This window comes from Drosophila tropicalis, unplaced genomic scaffold, assembly GCF_018151085.1.
Source record: "Drosophila tropicalis isolate 14030-0801.00 unplaced genomic scaffold, ASM1815108v1 contig_859, whole genome shotgun sequence".
In the NCBI taxonomy this organism is placed as follows: domain Eukaryota; kingdom Metazoa; phylum Arthropoda; class Insecta; order Diptera; family Drosophilidae; genus Drosophila; species Drosophila tropicalis.
The window spans coordinates 1,463,533-1,483,754 of record NW_027173353.1 but is presented as its reverse complement, the minus strand read 5'-3'; the positions used below and the strand labels follow the sequence as shown (position 1 = coordinate 1,483,754).

The following is a 20,222-nucleotide window of genomic DNA, read 5'->3' as shown; positions in this document are numbered from 1 at the left end:
GAACAGTTTATGTGTCAATCCTGTAACTTTTATGGCTTTACGAATAGTTCTATTAACTATAACAAATCTATTTTAGAAGAGAACAACAACCTAGAGCCAATTGTCTTGTTTTAGACAATGATTCAAGTTTATGTATGGTTACGTGGTTTGATCTTTGAGCTCAACCGTAGTATATAAAAATCTGTTTTTCTGTAATCCTTTCCCAGTAAATGATAACTTAATTTCAATTGCAGCCAACTGTAGCAGTACCATTCTGAATTTTCATAATATTAAACTTTGCTTTGTATTTAAAACAAACAATTGCGTACTTAAGTACATATATTGAAGGTACGAAAACTACTTAAAAGTGTGAATCTCACTTAAAGGTGTTTTCTTCAAGTGGAATGGCATGCTGGTTTCGACTAGTGGCCAGCGTGTGTAAGCACCTAGGGCAAATATAGAAACTATATGGTATTGCAGCGAGAATGCAGCAAACCATAGTACGAATGGACTTTACTGTTTGCTGGTAGAAAGCATTTTTAGAAAAAAACTTTTTATGCCATAGAATAAAATAAAAGCAGCGACCAAACAAAGCGAAACAAAAAATTTTTAGCGCGTACTTTGGCAAAAATTGAAATGGGGTCTAAAAAACATTTGCAACAACCACATGATGTGTGTGAGTGAGTGAGGATGTGGGCGTGGGTGTAAAGTTTGGGGGGATCTGTGTGTGTGTGTGTTTGTGTTCATTCATCTATACAACTTTTGGTGGCACTTTATTACTGCCAGGAATAACATCACCAGCCACTTGGGTTCAATAAACTCGCAATTCACAATGCACCTAACTTTTCCCTGCGCCTACACCTACGTGAACACCACCATCTCCATGGCAGACAATTCAACCTCTGCTCCACGACAGCTTCCGTCTGGCACTCGCAATTGCATCAGATAATTGTGCCATCAGAGAGAACTTCTCTGTGTTGAATTTATTTTTGAAATGCATTTTTATATCGTTTTTTTTTTTTCTTGCACATTTGGTAACGAAATTAAACGATGTCATTTATTTTATCAGTGTAATAAAAAGAAAAGTGCGAAAATTTTAGTAAAATAAAAATGCCTGTAACTAAAATTCTATTATTATTATGCCACATAAAGATAGAGAAATATATGACACCAGACGACCCTCATCAATTTCATTAGGTTAACTGGCAAGTGTAGATATAAATGTATCTATACAATAGTATGTACATGATCGTTTGTGTGTGCTACTAATCATGAATTCATATTTGTTTGCCAATCTCTATCCTTAGAGCCAAGAAAAGAAAAAAGGGTTCAACTTGCTAAATGCTGCAAATGAAGCCTGCCTCATGGCTGACTGAATTCGGTTTTTGGCCACATAAATTCTGTTTCGAATACTTACAATTTGCCCCATTCAATTCTGAATAAATTGGGGAGAGCCCCAAAGAAATCAGCATGAAACTCCTATAGAAAAATTGTTGGCAAGCATAAATTTGTAGCTTAACTTGGTGATTTTTTTCGTTCACACACACACACACATTTTTTCCTATTCTTTTTCTGCATTTCTCTATTTTTGCTTGTTTCCGTTTTATTCTGTGAAGTTTGTTCTACTGGTAGGTTGGCTTTTTGTATTTTTCTGTTTTCTATTTGCGTTATGTTGGTCAACAGCTTTTTAATTCATGCTGCATTGGGATTTGTTGGCTGAACAATTAAAATAACATTTGCTAGTTTAAAATACGATTTGCATAAATTAAGTATACAGCTGCAGGATATCACACAGGAACATATGTGCCATATGTGTGTGTGTGTGTAGATTTGTTTATCTTTCTACTTCTTCCCCCCTCTTATTGTGTCTCTCTCAATTTGTGTATGTGTGTGTGTGTGTATGTAAATCTATTATATATTTGAGTGGCAAATCATAAGCTCCAGTGTGTGGCATTATCTGAGCAGCTTTTCAGCTTGTTTTATGCTTCGCTTGTTTATTTATGCCAATTTGCATAAAGAATGATTGCTGCGTTGCTCGCTTTTATCTTCCCTACACCGCTTTTCCCATATCTCTGGTGAAAACAGTCTCTGGCAGACAGGTCGTATAGACAACTCCAGGCAGCGCCACGAAGTATGCAATAAAAAATACTTAAATGCAGCTCAACCATCAGTTATGTTTTCTCTGTAAATTCACACACACACACACACATACATTCACATAAATGCATATTTGTGATAAACTAAATTGCAATGCCAAATATTAATGTTTGACTTGCTATTTGCACACAATTAATTAACATATTATTTATCTATCCAAATTATTTGAATAGAATTTTAGTCCTGGACATGATGCCTTACATTTTGTTTAGAAACCACAGAAAATATTATCTCAAAATTGATTTTTAAAAAAAAAAAAAAAGTTACTTGAAATTGTACTTCAAGTTGTCTATGTAAAAATCGTGTCGACCAACTGAACTTATAATTTAAAATTGATTTCACATATTTATGGGGTCTTAAAATGAATTTTGAACAATAATTAATTAAAATAAATTACATGGGATAACTATGATGCAGAACTCTTATTCATTATGCATAAAATTAAGCAACATTTAGTAATTGGACATTGCTAAAACTAACTAATATTGACCATAGAAGAAAAAAGAGAGAGCGATGGAAACAGAGAAGACAACGACAGAGGCCTTGAAATACTGTCACGTTGATGCAATTGTTTGCATGAAATTGTGCGTAAACCTGCAACTCCATTTACTATGCTGCCTCACCCCAAACCCAACCTCAGGCCTCCTAGTGAGTGCCCTGTCATTCCTGTTGGCATTAATTAATTATGTAAACAGTTTAAATGCAAGTTTATTTTATTTACACATGTTGCTGAATGTTTGTCATGCCCTCACACTGAACCACAGAGAAGTATACGGTAGAGAGAGAGAGAGAAAGAGAGTTAGAGAGAGGGTAACAGGTTTAAACAATGTCAGTTATCTGCACTAGTGCAATAAATTTTCAACGAATTTGTTAATTCCCACAATGCCACAGAAATTTCGAATAGAGAAAGAAGCAAAGCGTAAAACAATAAAAACAAAAATTAGACCAACTAACAAAAGTTACATAGATGGAACGAAAATAGATGAACAAATCTTGAAAGAGCAACCGCAAATGAAGTCAACGGCATTTCGTACAAAGAGAAAGGGAGACTTATTTGAAAGCACAGTTTGTCCTTCTGTGACTGGCTTTGAGTGGTTGGTTGCCTCTTACTGTTAGCACTTCCGATTTTGCAGCATTTCCGGTGCTGGCTTTGTTCATTTGATTTTCTTTTTTAACTTTTTTCTCCATCTTCTTCTTTGTTGATTTCATCGTTCGTTTTTCTTTTGCTTTTTTTTTTTGTGTTTTCTTGCTGTAAAATGTGGCAGACAAGTAAAGCATGAGAATCGACTTAAGCAATTTTCCGATAAGTAAATCACAGCATATTGAGCCTGTATTTGGGTTGAGTATGTATCATATACCACTTAGCGATAAAGAAATATCCATAAAATGACATGACATCTTTTCACTACATTCAGACAGTTACCTTAAATCCAATGAGTTCATTAACTACTTTTTATCCGTATATGTATGATTTAATATAAAGAGTATTCAAAGAATTTTCCACTTTATAAAAGTTAAGGAACAACATTTTAAGGCTTTGTAAGTTGATCTGCTTGTTGCCTTTTCGTTGGGCACAACCAAACGGTTGCCTCTGTACCTTTGTCAGAATGCCATACGACTATGGCAGGAATATCTGCCGTCTTGCAGTTGCTGTTGTTGCTGCTTATCCTTAGTCTCGGCATGGCAACAAACTAACTCCATCTGTCTGTCTGCTTACAATGCCGCCAAGAGTGTGAATTGTAAATAGTTTGCAGCTATGAACAAACGAACGAACGAACCACCAACCAACCAAGCAACCAATCTACCAACTAGCTAGAGATGTGTTCATGAAATCCGCTCAAAAACCAAAAGAATTTTAAAAGTTTTTCTTTTACAGTCTTGGCAGTGAATGAACTAAATTCCATATATGTATGTTGCCTACTTTTGGGAACAAATCAAAAGTTGTGCTGCGGGGAAATTTGTTAACTAATTTATAGCCATCTCTAGCAGCAGAAAACTCTCTTGCTCTCTTTCTCTATCTCTCCGTACACTTTTTGGCTTTAAAGTGACTTTTTATTTCAATCCGCTTGCAAAACCTAACTGTAATGGAAACCCCGTCATGTTGTGCGGTGGCAAATTATTTGCAGTCACTTGGGCAGGTTGTTTGAGTTCCCGTCAGTCAGCCAGCCAGCCACTTGAAGCCTGTCGGTATCAATCTCCGTCTCTTTCTCCGTACCCGTCTCCATCTTCAACTAGCATTTCGGTCGCTTTGGTTTGCGGTTGTTATTATTGTGATGCTGTTGTCATCATTACTGTCATCAGCTAACTTTGCCTAGCCAGGACTGGGCTATGTCTGTGCTTTGGTTTGGAGAAGGTTGCCTTGTTGGCGCATCATTTCCACATTTGCACTGCCATTTGCGGTTTGATTTTTTGTGTGGAGCCACAATCACGCCTCGTTGCATCCATTCTCAGTTAATGAAAAAAGGGCAGCATCCTTTCTTATGAAATTTAAATGCATTTGGTTTTTAACAAATTAATTGACAACCGACCTCTGTTCACTTAAAGGGCACTACATTCACCTTTGACATACAAAACTTGTATTTTTCTTTACTTTTTTTTTCTTGCTAATGTCTTTGAAACTGGAAACTCTATTGAAACTCAGTTCAAAGACTATGGAAAGTTCAGCCAAGAATATTCATGAAAATTAAATGTGTTACATCAATTTGTAGGTATATTTATCTTAATTTAAATTTGTATTAATTTTTACCTGTCGCTCGCTTTAAGGTCCTAACGAAGTGTGTTCAATTGCATGGCCATATGAAAAATAGGCTGTCCTTACATTAAGAATGGAAAAGGCTCAAAGGCTAAAACTTTTCATTTCATATACAAATTGATTTGAGTAATTCAGTCCAGTTAATTATGGTTTCGGTTGGCGAATTTATTTATTAAATTTTAGTTCAAGCTTTATTCTGAATTTGATTAAGTTTCATTGTTCATGTTATTTGATGCGTTCTAATGGACTCAGCTTAGAAATTTAAATCGATTTCAAATATCAATTACGCTAATTTGGTTTATAATTTTTATAAAAAGAAATTTTGCGGCTTACTATTGATTTGTGTATTTGGATACATTAGGAAGCCATCAAGTGTGTGTGTGTGTGTGTACGTACAAATTTTTGTCGTTATCTACCATATGTCTGTATGGATAACTTCTGTGACCCACATTACAGTGTAAAAAATAGAAAAGCAAACAATTCATTAATAGTTAATGCGACAAAAAAGAAACCCATGGGGGAAAAAAATTAATCGAACAGTGTTCTGCTTCAGTGATTGATAGGGAATTTATGTTGAGAGCTTATAATAGATACATGTAAATATATTGTATACAAATGCCCAAGCCATAAAGTGGTTTAAGGATACATATACGGAAATGTAAAACATTTATTTAAACTTTTAAAATTGACAAGATTTGTCATGGAGATTGGCTATTAATGAATTTTCAAACTAGTATTAGATATATGTATATCTTATGTCTTTACACAATGAAAATAACTATTCATACTTATCCCTAGCAACTTTATCTGCTTCTAAATGCTTTCGAGCGCCTTCGATAGACCATAACCTAGGCGAACGGAACTCATATTAATGTTTCCTATATACATTAGTACCTAAGTCTAATCTCGGCTTGTGAGCAAACTCAATCGATAACGGTATGGCTTCTGGTTTATGCAAACTTCCTTTTTTCTTTTAAGAGAATTTCTTGTAGTTTATGGCAACATTGGCTTGCAAATCATAAATAAGTATGAATATACATACATACATACACCTAACATCCTCCATTCGTACATGGCACTTATTACAATAACTGCCCCCTAACCAAATATTTACAATCTTCCATGTCGACATCGACATGCATATCGATATATATGTATGTACATATATATGTATGTAGATGTCTGTAAAGAAAGAGGGACACCATTCCCATTTACATCCAAGCCCACTTTATGCCACTTGAGGAGGACATACATTGCCATTGCGAATGACAGTCAAGTCGGAAATCGTTTGCCTTACGAGCACGCACACTTTTGCAAGTATTTTCCATGTCAGAAGGATGAGGAGCAGAGAGGGTGGTGGTATGAGACCAACTTTTTGACAATTGATGTGCACAAATACTTATACTACACCCGCAGATAAACTTGGCTCATCGTATTTGCCGGTAGACAAATTGCAGTCAAAGTCGAATCGAGACGCCATCGAAGCTCCATGGTATAGATATATGTACATATATCTATATGTACATAAGTCTCAACCTATGAATGTGTGTGCTCTCAACGCATTCCCAATGCCTGAGTCAATTTCATTCATTTTATATATTCTTCTTTTTTCGTTTTTTTATTTTTATTTTATTTTTTTTTTTTCAATACTCTACAAACTGAGGTAAATTCAATTGAATTGAACAGACCAGGAAGGAGAATGGCTTGAGAGATGAACAGAAACTGATCTGAGAAAGCGCCAAGGTTACCACAATAGCGCTTAATTTTCAACGCTGCAACAAGCGAAACGAGTACTCAAGAATAAAGAGGGAAGAGAAAAGGGTAAAGGAGCGGAGAGGGCCATAAATAATATTGAATTGGGTGTGTATGCTGAGGTAACTAGGTGGGTGGGTAATAGAAGAGGTTTCAAGTTAACAAGACTTTTCGCTTTTACTCAAACTTCCGGCATGCCGAAAACACAAAATTTACAATACATTTGTTTTTTTGCTGCTGCAATGCCGCACAGTGGAATCAAATTTAGATAAAAAATCCAAATTCTCATTAATAAATATTTTCTTATGAAATTTTCATAACTAAATACATATGTATGTATGTATGTATGTATATGGGACTTAAGTTAGTACAAGTTTTTTTTAGTTTTAACTCTCTAAATGCATGAAAGTGTGAAGCCAACAATTTCATGGCTTGCGCAATTTCCGTAGGAACTTACCAGCCTTGCAGGGATCCATATCAATGTCGTTGGATACCTTTGGCATCACTTGCATGTGCAGAAGCTGTTCAATGCTGTATTTGCTGTGATAGGCGCGTCGATTTCTCAATGCCCGCAGCAAATGCAAATTGGTTCCACGACGACGATGATGATGATGATGTTGCTGGTGCTGTTGCTTCGTCTCTTCAATGGGCCTGTCAGGGGAAACAGCCGCAACGTGATCCATGCTTAAAGACATCTCACCATTACCATTTAACTTGGTGCTTTTGGCATGCGCCGAGATTAGCACCAATAACGCCGTGGCCACCAATAGGGCATAGTTTGTATAGCTTCGCTTTGACGCAGCTGAAGCTGCTGCACCCGCCGCCATCATCACCCCGTGGCACGTCTTTTGTTCTTTGGCAGTGTCTTGTCACTCACTCACTTGCAGATGAGGTTTATACTTTTATTGTTTTTTGTTTTGACTCAGTGCTCAGTATCTCAGTTATTCTCAGTTTTCTTTAACATTTTCACATTGCACGTTGCTCTCTTTGCTACAATCGACAGAACTAGAAACCTGTGAATAAACAATAACAAAAATGAAATTAAACCACTACTAAATATTCTCGCAATTCATTTAAATTTGCTTCATTCAGGTTTTCACTGGTTTTTGAATTACGTCTCTGATTAGCTACAGATAACCAAAAACCCCCCCAACCCGCTTGTGGGGGTGGTGGGGAGAGAAGATGAAAGATGTCTTATAATCAATTTCGTTGTACTGATTTGCCAATTATATCAATTTTATTGTCTCTTGTTGTAGTAAAATTAAACAAAAGGCTTATTGTTCTTTAAACAAAAGGAAAGACAAGTCTAAAGATGCAGAGAATTTTTTAATTATTCAATTAGTTATTAAAAATATGCTTTAATTAAAGTCCTTTTCGTAAATTTAATACCTTCCTGCATTTCTGCAATTCTTCATTCATTAAGAAAATATTCATAAAGCGGCAAATTTGATTAATATTAAGGTGAAGTTTTAGCATAGAACTGAATCCTTGGAACAACTTACATATAATAAACTGCAAACAAATGCATTAGCATTAGATAAGCAAAAGATCAACTGTCTTTAATTAAAGCAAAATCAGCCTAAAGAATTTCAGTTTTAAGTCTGTGATTGATTTAAATAAGACTTTAAACTCTGTGATGCCCTTGTTTTGCCACACAAATTTCACACATCATTCAATGAAATTCAAGCAATCGATTTTAGCTCTTTACGTATCAAGTGTCAAAGTGCTTTGAACTCCTTTTGCAATTCTCTGGAGTATAAAATACATATTATTGAATTTACAAATGTCTTTTATGTTTGCTTATTGAACTTTAATTATAAGATAGGCCTGTGCTTTGGTTAATATTTGAAAATTGCATTTGAGTCTCAAGAAATTAAATACCTTTTGTAGTCAGTTTGACTCGCATCGATTTCCATTGCGGCATTAGCAATAAGGGAATTTTCTATGCTAATTCTTGGATGCAATCGATGCGTCTGTTTACTCAGAATGAAAGAAGAAGCTGGGCAGAAATGGAGATGTCTGCATATCAGCATTTTGTGATGTGTTTATACAGAAAATTTCTAGCATCTGTAACCAGATTCATATCAGAGCAATCATGGCACACACACCCGGTGTCTAATTTACATATGTATGTGTAACTATACGTACATATAGGTAGATTGCAGCTCACATCTGTGTATATACATATGTACATACTCGTAGTATGTGCACATGGCTGGTAACCTCATAAACTCTGTCATGAAATTCTATTAGAAATACGGCAGGAGAATGGAAACAAAAGAGGTGTTAAAATTTTTCCAAAGAAAATGAAAACCAACAGATGTTACGGGCCAGAGAAAAGAAGAGAAAAGGCGAGAGCGAGAGGGTGGATTGTTCAGGTATGTGAAATGCTGAAATGCCGTCAACTTGGCACTCAATTAATATTGGGTCAAAAGAACTTCTAATCGACTTTTTTTCATGTTGTTGTTTATTTTCTGTATTTTCGTTACCTATGCACCCAGCTTCCTGGGGTAATTAAAAATCGCTTAGCTCTTTGTATAGCAAGGACTGAAAAGCCAAGAAACCAAAAACCTGTTCAATTAACTTGAATGGCGGTTGGTTGGCCAGGAAGCTATTGTCATTTGCTTTTGCTTCTTGTGCTTGGGCTCCCATTTTGGCAATTGTTGCCACAATTTCATTAAATCATTTAATTTCCTGCTCAGCCAAACAATCAAAACAAATCAACGCCTAAGCTGGCTTTTTATGGCAAATTAAGTTCCCTCTATTGTTGTTGTCTGCTACTGTGTATCCAAGTGTAAGTGCGTGTGTGTGTGTGTGTGTTTTTGTCTGGTATTCTTGGCAAAATAAGCAACTAAATAGCTAGAAGAAAACCAATTCATGGGTAAAAGTTAAGCAACAACTGTAGCAAAGGAGTGCAACATATTTTCTTAATTTCATTTCATTTCCCTGTGCACAAATGGCGGCAACCATTTCCATAATCCACAGTCGTATAATTACGTATACGCCGCATGGGGCCGCAGAAGAAGCTAAAGCAGCAGGATAAGCAGAAGGAGCAAAGAGACTGAGAAAAATTGAGAAAAGTAGGAGCAACAGCAGGAACGGAAGCGTCATCATGATGATGCTTCTTTATATTTCATTTAAGCGAAATTAAAAATTCAATTGATAAATTCCAAACTAAATAAACGAAATGAGAAAAACTGCTCGTAATTTGCCCTCCTTCTCATTTGCTTTGTTTTCACCATTTCTCTCTTGCTACTTGCTTCCTTGTGCCTCCTCATCCTTCTCTGGATGTGCAAATTGAAAACCGTTGAAAAGTATGTTAATTGGCTCAAACTGCCTGCTGCTTCAGCTCCTTCCCTTCCTCCTACCATCACTTTACCACATTCTCCTCGTCATCTTTCTCTTGGTCTCATTAAAAGAATTGGCTCTGTTCTTACAATTGCGTTTGTATTTTTCCAATTGCCATACTTATCGCACCCACATGAACTGGCTAGCTATTGCTTATCAGCGATTCAAAAGAAAAAGTTCTCGGTCTGGGTCAGTCCACTCGCTGCTGGACCAAGTAAACAAATTTCAAATTTTAATTTCCACTACGTAACATGTTTTTATACCCACTACCTAATTTATGGCCAAAAGGTATATTAATCTATATTAAGTTTATTAAAGGCAAGGCAAAAGAAGAAGCAGCCAAAAAATTGGTAAATCATTGACAAATTATTCAATCGATGGGGACATTAGGTTGAGTGAAACTCAAAACAGGGTATATCAGAGTCGTTGCCTATTGATAAAATGAAATGTTCTTATGTTTCATTTCGATTTTTAATACCTATATACATACATATATTATTTATTTGCTTATATTTAAGTCTAAATTCGACTCGGATTTATTATGCTCACTGTTTTGCATGAATTATTATTGTGAAAGCTTTTTAATGTCATTTTCAAATGGCTTGCGCCATTTACTTTTAGTTTAATTATATGCGATAAACGGGCCAGATATCCTGGCATCCTTATTCCAGTCAGTCAGCAAGCTAACCCAGCCCAGGCAGCCAGCCAGGCAGGGCCATCAATCAGAGTTGTCAAGTGCTACAGCTCGCAAGTTTCCAACTACATGAGCTGACAATGACAAGCGTCAAGTAGCTGGGGGAATCACAGTGAGTATTTGCTCGGAGTCCCATGAATGGATAGGATGACGATTGTGGGTGGAGTTTCATTTTCTCTTACAGGTTTTTTTTTTTTGTCTCCTTGTTACTATTGGACTAGGCTAAGCAAGTTTTGTCCTCAGTCCAAGTAAGTCCCGTACCCGTCTCTCATTTTGTCTTTGTCATTTTTAGTGTTTTACAAGAGCAAATCTTGACACGGAATCGTTGTCCAATTGCCTGCCACCCTCTACGGCCCTTCTCATCAGTCGTTTGCTCTTTGTTTGCTTAATTTTGATTTACTCTGTCTCAGATGACAGTTGACATTTTCAGTTGTGAAACTATTTGAATTTAAATATAAATTTCATGACAGTAATGGTAGTAGTAGAAAGAGGAGTGCCTAAAACGATCGATTGCCCTAATTAAAGCGGTTAATCAAAATTATTCGAGTTTTTAATTTCACATTCTGCAATTCTCAAATGGAATTTTTATTTATCGAATTGAAAACAGGAACTGATTTTATTTATCAAAGTGTTGTGTATATATGTATGAACTCTTAGAATCTAGGAGTCGACAATTTTTCTTAAGAAATACTTATTCTAATGAGCCTCGCATCCGGGGGTAAAATTGTTTATATGTCATGCTCAATGTTGGCTATTTGATATCATGCTGTTGCTATATTTTTAAATATTTACCAATGCGTGGGGACGCGTTTTGTTTTGGTTTTAAGCAAACTTGACATTTTTTTTCATGACGAAATTTTCGTTTTGTTTATCTGAATGGGTGAAATCGATTCTTTTTTTATATAGACCAAGAGAAACCTATTTATTTAAGATGCCAGTAATGTGATAAATTTATTTTGTACGCGATTGATTGGTGATTATGATGATGTTGTTGTTTGGTTTTTTTCTTTAATTATGAGACATTTGGTGGTAAATTATTTATGGGATCAAAAAGCATTGCATAACAGAAGGCGCAGGAAATGACTCGGGGAGGCCAAACAACTGGGACACAAGGACTACAGCAGCAACAACAACTGCAGGCCCCAATTTGAAAACAACTTAATTTCAATTACCAACGCAAAAAGCAAGAGCCTTCAACAGAAACGCCAACTCCAACGCCAACGCCATAGACCCACAGCTGAAATGGTATAATGAACGAACGGCCAGAGAGATGCCCTCATCCGTGCCCTCGACCGAGGCAAACCAGAATCCGAGTTGTCTGCTCGGTCGACTTTTATGCGATTTAAAATGCTTTACAAGCGCAAAATGCAACCAGGCGGGTGAACAAACAAACAAACAGACAAACAAACAAACACACAGACAGACAGACAGCCAGGCAAACCGACAGATAGTCGGATGGACAAGGCAAAGGAGCAGGCAGCAGGCAGTGGAATAAAACGGATGGACACTGAAATGAAGCAAAAGCCTTGTACCACGACCAGGTCCATGACCAGAACCAGGGCGAGTCTAAAGCCAACGGCAAATAATTAAACTTGGCCACCTAGCACCTGTGGCCCTTGTCCCTCTGGTGTAAGCAACGCCGCCCACCCATCGCCAGGATGTCTGCAACAGTAGCAACTGAAGTCGCGTACTGTCGGGCTGGGCCGAGTCCTGATTATTTAGCTGCTCGGCATGTGAATGTAAATAAAGTTCAACCATAAAATATACCGCAGACAGATAGGCCACCGGTCGGCCAGACCATCCTGTTCACTAGCATAATCTGAAACTGAAACCGGGTGATGCAAAATACCCGCCGGCCAGATACGAGAAGGACACTGGCAGTCTCCTGCCTTCCTCTATCTCTCGCTCTCTCCTTTCTTCATTTATGAAGAATATGCGATTTATTTATAAACTTGCCTTGGCACTAAAGTTAAGAAATAATTAATACTAACAACTACGAATGACGAGCGGCTTGTGGATTGGGTTGAGATTGGACCATTGGACCATAGGGATTCACAACCTGCACCTTTGCACCCAGTTGGTCTCGTGCTAGGGCTGCTGCTCTTGTTTTTGGATGGCCATGAATAACAATTGCCTCAGGCTGGGCGGCCCATGCCATGGAGTGGAGTGGAGTGAAGTGGAAAAATATGGTGCCAAAGATTTCATTTTTCTTTTCTTTTTTATGGTGATTTCGTGGGAAAACTGTGGCAGAGCGAACGGGCCTGGCAGAGGCGATAAAAAAAAAAAACAAACGACAATGCAAATATGAAAAAGCGAGTGAAATCCCTTTTAATTTGGCAAATAAAACTGACGACACACAGACCAAAAGCGAGAACGAAATGAATGAATGAATGAATAAAAGAAAAGAAAATTTGCAGTTAACTTTGCCTTTTACCACTTTTGGCTCTTGCTCTTGGAATGGCAAATGACAGGCCATTGTGACGAGGACGAAAAAAAAAGTTGGCAAAACTCCTTTTCCATAAGTTTTCAATTTTGAAAATGCCAATTGCATCAGAACACGCAAAAACTAACTAATTACTTTGGAAAAACCTCTCCCACTAAATAATGAATGAATATTTATAATGAATTAGAATTTTCTCTGTAAAAATATTAAATTATGTATGTATATAGGTATATGAAATTTAAAATTTCTCGATGTTTATTTAGAAAAAATAAGAGAGAGGGAAAAATGAGGATATTATTCGAAGAATGTTCCTCCAGCAAGTTAAAAAATATTTAAACTGTCTGCATTTCGTTCTTCGCAAACATTTGGAAAAATTTTTATTAAATGTTGAATTTAAAACTGTTTGTCAAATATACAATATATTTTCAAATATTTGACTTCAATGAATTTAATGTTTCTTAAATGCTGAAATCGCTTTCAAATAAGTGAAGTTGTTAATGTATGTAAATTAAACTGTTATAAAAAATTGACAATTGCATTTACAAATACTTATTTATATTTTCTTAGTTCAATCGAACGAATGTTGAAATTATTTTAATTGTGTTGCATAAATTGTAAAAATAAATAAAATGGGCTTTATTTTGCTATTAAACTCATTTGGCCCTAAATATATGCTATCTGGCAATGAGATTATGCTTTAAAGAGACAATGTATTCAATAAATGTTGCACAATTTTTGAATAGCAGTAAAATTAAATATTTAAAGGCATCAATAAATGATAAAAATACATTATTATACGAGACACAAAATATTATGTATCATATAAATTAGTCTACAAAAATGGAGGGGAAGTAAAATGTCTTTAGACTTAAATTAATTACACATGCTGGTGTGGGGGAAAACATGTTGCCAGGACTCAGCAGAGCTGGAGTGCACACACCCACACCCACACACACACACACACACACACACACACACTCAAAAACACTCGCTGCTTGCGACATATCATTAACTTTGCTTTATACCAACAACCCGAAAAGATTCGCTTATTTCTTTTTTTGCTTCTTTAAGAGAAGGAAAGAAAAAAAATTCAAAGCAGTTTGCAGGCGCGCCAAAAGATGAAGTAAAAATACGAAAAGAAATAACTTCAAGATGGTTTTTTTTTGTCGTCGTCGTCCTTTTTCGTTCTTGCTTGGTTGGATGTGTCGAGGGTTTTGTCTCTGTGTCTAGTCGGTGTGCATGGGAGTGTGTGCGAGTGTATAAGTGTGTGCTTTGATGGGGATGGGGGGCGACATGGAGACTACTTGTTAGGGCAACAGCGTCAGCTGTGACGATTCTAAAGGACAGTTGCAAATAATCATAAAAATAACACAAATCTGGGGTAACATTTCTATACCCTTCACTTTTTTAGCTGAGGTGCAAATTGATATCGACAGTTTATATAGAAAATTCACATCAAATTTGGGAAATTCCAGACAGCATTAACCTTCACATCTTTTAGCAGAAGTTTATATTAACGAGGTAAAGGTGAGCAAAGGAAATTTTGAGATAAATCAAATGATTAGAATAAGTGATACATCTGGAGGAATCTGGAGCTGGCAGGTGACTACGTTTCAAAAGGACATTACAAAGTCGGTCCTATGTCCAAATAAAAGTGAACATAAATATATGTATTAAGTATAGGCAAGTACTGATGCTGCAGTCTTACCTGCGGTCTAAGAGTTGGGTAAATCAGTTCCAAAAAAAAATATATATATGTATATGTATATCAGCCCTCGCCAATCCAACCCCCCGTAGCATTTCGTATCTCTGCCTTTTTAGCACCACTTAATTCGCTTTTAATTTTTGTCCTGCTGCGACAGCAGAAATGTGAAAAATTCAACATCTCCATGGCAAAAAAAAAAACCAGAAAATAAGAGGATGGAATGAAATTGAAGGAGCACCAAAAATACAGCAAAAATTTGTTAAGCACGCACACACACACACACACACAGAATGGTATGGTATAGAGTGCGTGAGTAAAAGGCCATGGGAATCACGAGAAAACGAGAAAAAGCAAAATCAAAATGAATTCTATTCAAAGCTAAGTTGGGGAGAAATATGAAATATCTTTGGAACAGAGTGGGGTCTCTGACTGAACGGAGGCAAAAGGACAAAAAGTATTGTTGTGAAAAATGCATACGCGGGCAAAAACGAAAAAAAAGAGAGAAGAAAATTCTTTTGCTCTCGCACTCTCTGATGACGGACGGGGGATGGGGAAGAGGACATCGGCTTAATGGCCAAGTTGCCACAAAGTATTTGCCAGAAGCAGCAGCAGCAACAACAACAACAACAGCAGCAGCAGCAAGGATTGAAGTCAAAGCAACTGGGATGCATTGGAGTGTGAACAACCTGGGCAACAATATCAATATGCGTCGTATTTCCCTTCCACCCAGCACCCTGCTGACAATTGTTTGCCAGCGGAAGCAGATTTTTCCTTTTCCTCTGACAAAAAACGGAAGTGTTCCAGCATCTTTAACAGGCAGTGGTGAAGTATAGAACCGAAAATTTCATATTTTCCATTTCATTTTGCTGGGGCTGCATAAATTTCCATTTAACATGAACAAGACGAGAAGATGACGACGACGAAGACGAGCAAGGGGGAAAAACAAGCAACCAAAAATGAATTTAAACTTCTGCAGCAATACAGGAACAACCACAACAACAATGTGGAAAGAAGGTATCCCAAGAAGTCCAATTAAGCCTAATGCGCAGCCTGCAAGCGGCATTTAAGTTTTACCTTTCGGGCCCTCTCTTTCTCACTGTCTCTAACTATACCTTTACTTTTGCCTTTAACTTTAATTGCTGTCCCAGACTCAGACCCAGACCCAAAAACGGCAAAAGCAATCGCGAATCCAGTACGAGTTCGTTGCTACCTAAGATGTGTCTCTGGACATTGCTCGCGGGCACACACACACTCACGCACACACACGCACCGAGAATACCTTGACTCTTGACGTTGTTCCGTATGGCAAAAAAAAAAAAAAAAACAAAGACCAGAACGCGAGGAAAAAAATTATTCTATTTTAATTACGCCGGCGGCCTTTAGATTGGCAATTGACGAAAAGGAAAAGCGGAAAACCGCACAATCCGAGACGCAAAGTAAGAGAGAAAGAGATAGAGAGAACGCGCGATGATGATGATAATAAAGAAGCGTAAAACGCAAAACACCCACAGCAGCATCTATGCGGATGACGATGAGAAGAGGGTCGTTGAAATGAAAATCGGGCGGTGGGCGGAGGGTAGTGCACATAAACTGAAGCAGATGGAGGCAAGCAGGCAGGCAGTCAGTCAGTCAGGCCGCGTGCCGTTTGTTATTTATAGAGCCTATTGATGCCGCTGCCACTGCCGCTGCGTTTTTTCCTCTATCAGAATCACCAGCAGCGGCAGCAGCAGCAGCAGCAACAGCAGCCACAACCAACAGCGTGTTTATTTGTCGCGGTCGCCCGTTGTCTGTTTCGAATTGAAAACAACAAAAATCACACTCACACATACATACATAGATTAAGAGTGTGTGTGTGTGTGGGGGCAGCAGAGGCAGGGAGGGCCAACTGATAAGATATGTCAAAAACTGCACACATTCAATGACTTGATTCGAATACGAATTGGAAGACAAAACATAAAACCAAACGTCAAGTAAAAAGATCGCGACTAAAACAAATCACTAAGAATACTGATTAACAAAAAGAAAATGACAACTAAATACTCTGAGCGTTGAGAATATTTCACGTGTTGTGCCACTGTTTCATTAAATATTTACCTTAAAATTGAAATCGATATTATTTAAAAAATATTTATTGTTTACTATTTGGATTTATTTAATGCACTAAAAACAAGTTTGTTGCCAATAATTCTTTCGTTTTTCGTATCGAAACCGCCACTTAAGAAAGCGAACCGCCGACACACGTCCGTTCACGACCAAAGATTCTCGCGTTTTGAGAATCCCAATTCAATTCAGACATAAACAAAGCGAAGAACTCAACGAGAGCATGCGCGAGAACAACAGCAGCATCCGTCTAACACCACACTCAGTATTCGGCGGCATCTTCCTTCCAAGAATGGTCCAAAGGATAATTAAAGTACGTTAATTTTAACCAGATCGTTGCTTTGGTTTTTTTTTTTTTTTTAGATTTTTGAACAAAAAAAAATGAATAAACTATTCTTTTAGTTTTCAAATGTAATGATTCTCTCATAAAGTCATGGAAGTTTTACTTAAAACGGGACTTGTATGAGTAAAATGTTTAGTTTTTATTAATTTGTATAATCCTGGTTTCAATGCTGTTTTAATGTCTTAATAAATTTAGAAGATTATTGTTCTATGTTTTGCTCTCCTGGCGCAGGACCTTAAATAGAGAGAGAGATAGATTCAGTTAAAGAGAGCAACAAACCGTTCACAGCTGATATACACTTGTAAAGGTCTTGGCAATCTAACAGGTTGTTGCCGCCTTTGCTCTAAAATCTACATATTTTTATTTAATTTTAAGTTACTTCTAGTTATTTTATATTTAAGGGTCGATCGCTGTGAAAGCGAACATTACATTATAAACAAAAAAAATAACTTTGTTGCTAAATTATGTAACGAAACGATAAAAATTTTATTAGTTATTTATGAAACCTTTATTATTTTACTTTTGCTTCGCGGGTAGTGAAATTAAAGAATGTTCTAAATTATAAATAAAACATTTTCATTCGTTTCAAAATAGTGTTTAACCAGTGTTTTTGGCGGCAACTTAAAAATTCAGGCAGCTATTTGAAATACCGGCACAGTGTTATAAATAGTGTCAGCCGGCAGAAATACCGGTGCCAAATGTAAAATATCGGCAAAAATTATTAAATAGTGGGCATGGCGAAATAGCGCTGAAAAGGCCGACATAATTAAATAAATAATATAAATATAATTAACTGAAGATCCAGAGCCGGACAGCAACAGGCGCAATTATATTTACTGAATAGCAAAACCAGGAAAGTCATGATATTAGTAATTGGTATTAAACTAATTTTCGAGAGGTTAAGACCCACGAGTTTATCATTGTGTGTGGGTTAATTTATAATTAGAATTTAGAGACCGAATGCAAAGTCTGCTCTATACTTCAGAGTTGTAAAATAATTCTTTATGTGCATTGCTATAGGTCGTGACGAATTGCATCGTTTGCGTCATCTGTAAATATTGCCGAAAATGACAAAGTGTGAGACAACAAATTGTGGCAAGGAGGCAACTCTCCAGTGTCCTACTTGTTTAAAACTAGGTATCAAGGGATCCTTTTTCTGCTCCCAGCCATGCTTCAAAGGATTCTGGAAAGAGCATAAAGTAATTCATGCCTTAGCCGGTATGTATGACTGATGGTGAAATCGAAGTGAAAGTGGTTAACATTCGTATCTTGTTTTTTGCTGTCATTCAATAACAAAAATGGGAATCGGATTCATATCTAAACTAGCCGGTCAGCCTGCCGTTGACGATGGCGTTTACAATCCTTGGCCACATTTTCGTTTCACTGGAAAACTGCGACCATTTCCCCAGACTCCAAAGCGTGCCGTGCCAGAGAGCATACAACGGCCTGACTATGCCGATCATCCAGCTGGACGTTCTCTCTCGGAGGAGGCTTTGCGAGGCACCACCATCAAAGTGCTAGACGATGATGAAATCGAATGTATGCGTGTAGCCGGCCGGCTGGGCAGAGAGTGCTTGGATGAAGGAGCTAAAGCTGTAGAGGTGGGCATCACCACGGATGAGCTGGATCGTTTGGTCCATGAAGCGGCCATTGAGCGCGATTGCTATCCGTCGCCTCTGAACTACTACAATTTTCCCAAATCCTGCTGCACTTCAGTAAACGAGGTTATTTGTCATGGAATACCAGACAATCGTCCTCTGGCGGATGGTGATATTTGCAACATCGATGTCACCGTTTATCACCATGGATTCCATGGCGATCTCAATGAGACGTTCTTTGTAGGCAATGTGTCGGAGAAGCATAAGAAACTGGTACAAGTAACTCACGAGGCACTCAGCAAGGCTATTGAACTGGTTCGTCCAGGAGTCAAGTATCGAGAAATCGGCAATGTAATACAGAAGTATGTGGCACCCCATGGATTTAGCGTGGTGCGCAGCTATTGCGGCCACGGCATACATCGTGTATTCCACACCGCTCCCAATGTGCCACACTATGCCAGTGAGTAAACTTTAACTGTAGACCAGACATCCTCCATCTTAACTTTCTTTGTGTGCTGTACAGAAAACTCGGCTGTGGGTGTAATGGCGGCTGGACACTGCTTTACTATCGAACCTATGATCTCCATGGGTGTGCAGAAGGCTGAATCTTGGCCAGATGACTGGACAGCTGTCACTGCTGATGGCCTCTATTCGGCTCAGTTCGAACAAACATTGCTGGTCACCAACAATGGTTGTGACATCCTAACCAAGCGTCGCGAAAATAATGGGCAGCCCTGGTTTATGGACAAACTGTAGAAACCACCAAAACTTGCCCTATGGACTGGACCAGCTAAATCACTGCTAAATTATACATTGAAATGTTCGTAGTTGTTGAAGCTTTAATTTGTAATTATACAATATAAATCTAGTGTTTGCAAGTCCATCTCGGGTCCTTTCCAATCGTACCTATTATTTAGTTATACCTAAGTTTATTTCTCTAGTGGAGCATAATTCAACAATTTTTCAATCAGATCCACATGGCCCAGTAACATGCGGCGGCAACAGTAGCGCTTCAGACCCAAGGCGTCCAAGGCATCACTACAAGAGTAACATTAGGATTTGGAACATTTTAGACGCAAAGAGATATGCAGACTTACCCTTCTGTGTAATCTGCTTGCAGAAGTCCTAAGTAAGATTCCCATTTATTGCCAATTACTTTGCCGCATGTGAAACAACGAATCGGTATAATCATGTTGAGTGATTTCTGTTTTTAATCTTTTAAGCAATAGAAAAATAAGAATAAAGTAATCTGTAATTAGTAAATAAACGCCGCGTGCAAAATAGTGTGCCGACAGTATTTAGTGTTGAGCAACGGCACTTGTTATCAATGCTATCGATAACATAGTTTTCT

The 20,222-nt window shown here is 37.5% G+C and overlaps 3 protein-coding genes across 3 annotated transcripts in view; 1 reads left to right on the top strand and 2 right to left on the bottom strand.

Annotated features, from left to right (window-relative positions):
- The window catches only part of tok (tolkin), a 30,302-nt gene extending 13,216 nt beyond the window's left edge, over positions 1–17,086 (bottom strand). Inside the window, exons 1-2 of the mRNA XM_068296573.1 lie at positions 16,925–17,086; positions 7,098–7,653 (exon numbers count right to left, since the gene is read on the bottom strand). Coding sequence (XP_068152674.1) covers positions 7,098–7,470 — 373 coding nt within the window. The 5' untranslated portion in view covers positions 7,471–7,653; positions 16,925–17,086. The remainder of the gene's footprint in view (positions 1–7,097; positions 7,654–16,924) is intronic.
- Positions 17,087–17,987: 901 nt separating this feature from the next.
- Positions 17,988–19,754, top strand: LOC137582131 (methionine aminopeptidase 1). Its single transcript, XM_068296575.1, has 4 exons — positions 17,988–18,127; positions 18,295–18,491; positions 18,600–19,331; positions 19,395–19,754. The coding sequence occupies exons 2-4, from the start codon at positions 18,341–18,343 to the stop codon at positions 19,625–19,627; spliced, it is 1,116 nt and encodes a 371-aa protein (XP_068152676.1). The 5' UTR covers positions 17,988–18,127; positions 18,295–18,340; the 3' UTR covers positions 19,628–19,754.
- Positions 19,693–20,197, bottom strand: Polr2L (DNA-directed RNA polymerases I, II, and III subunit Rpb10). The gene is made up of 2 exons (XM_068296576.1): positions 19,969–20,197; positions 19,693–19,909 (listed from the first exon to the last, which is right to left on the bottom strand). The coding sequence occupies exons 1-2, from the start codon at positions 20,061–20,063 to the stop codon at positions 19,801–19,803; spliced, it is 204 nt and encodes a 67-aa protein (XP_068152677.1). The 5' UTR covers positions 20,064–20,197; the 3' UTR covers positions 19,693–19,800.
- Positions 20,198–20,222: the final 25 nt, after the last annotated feature.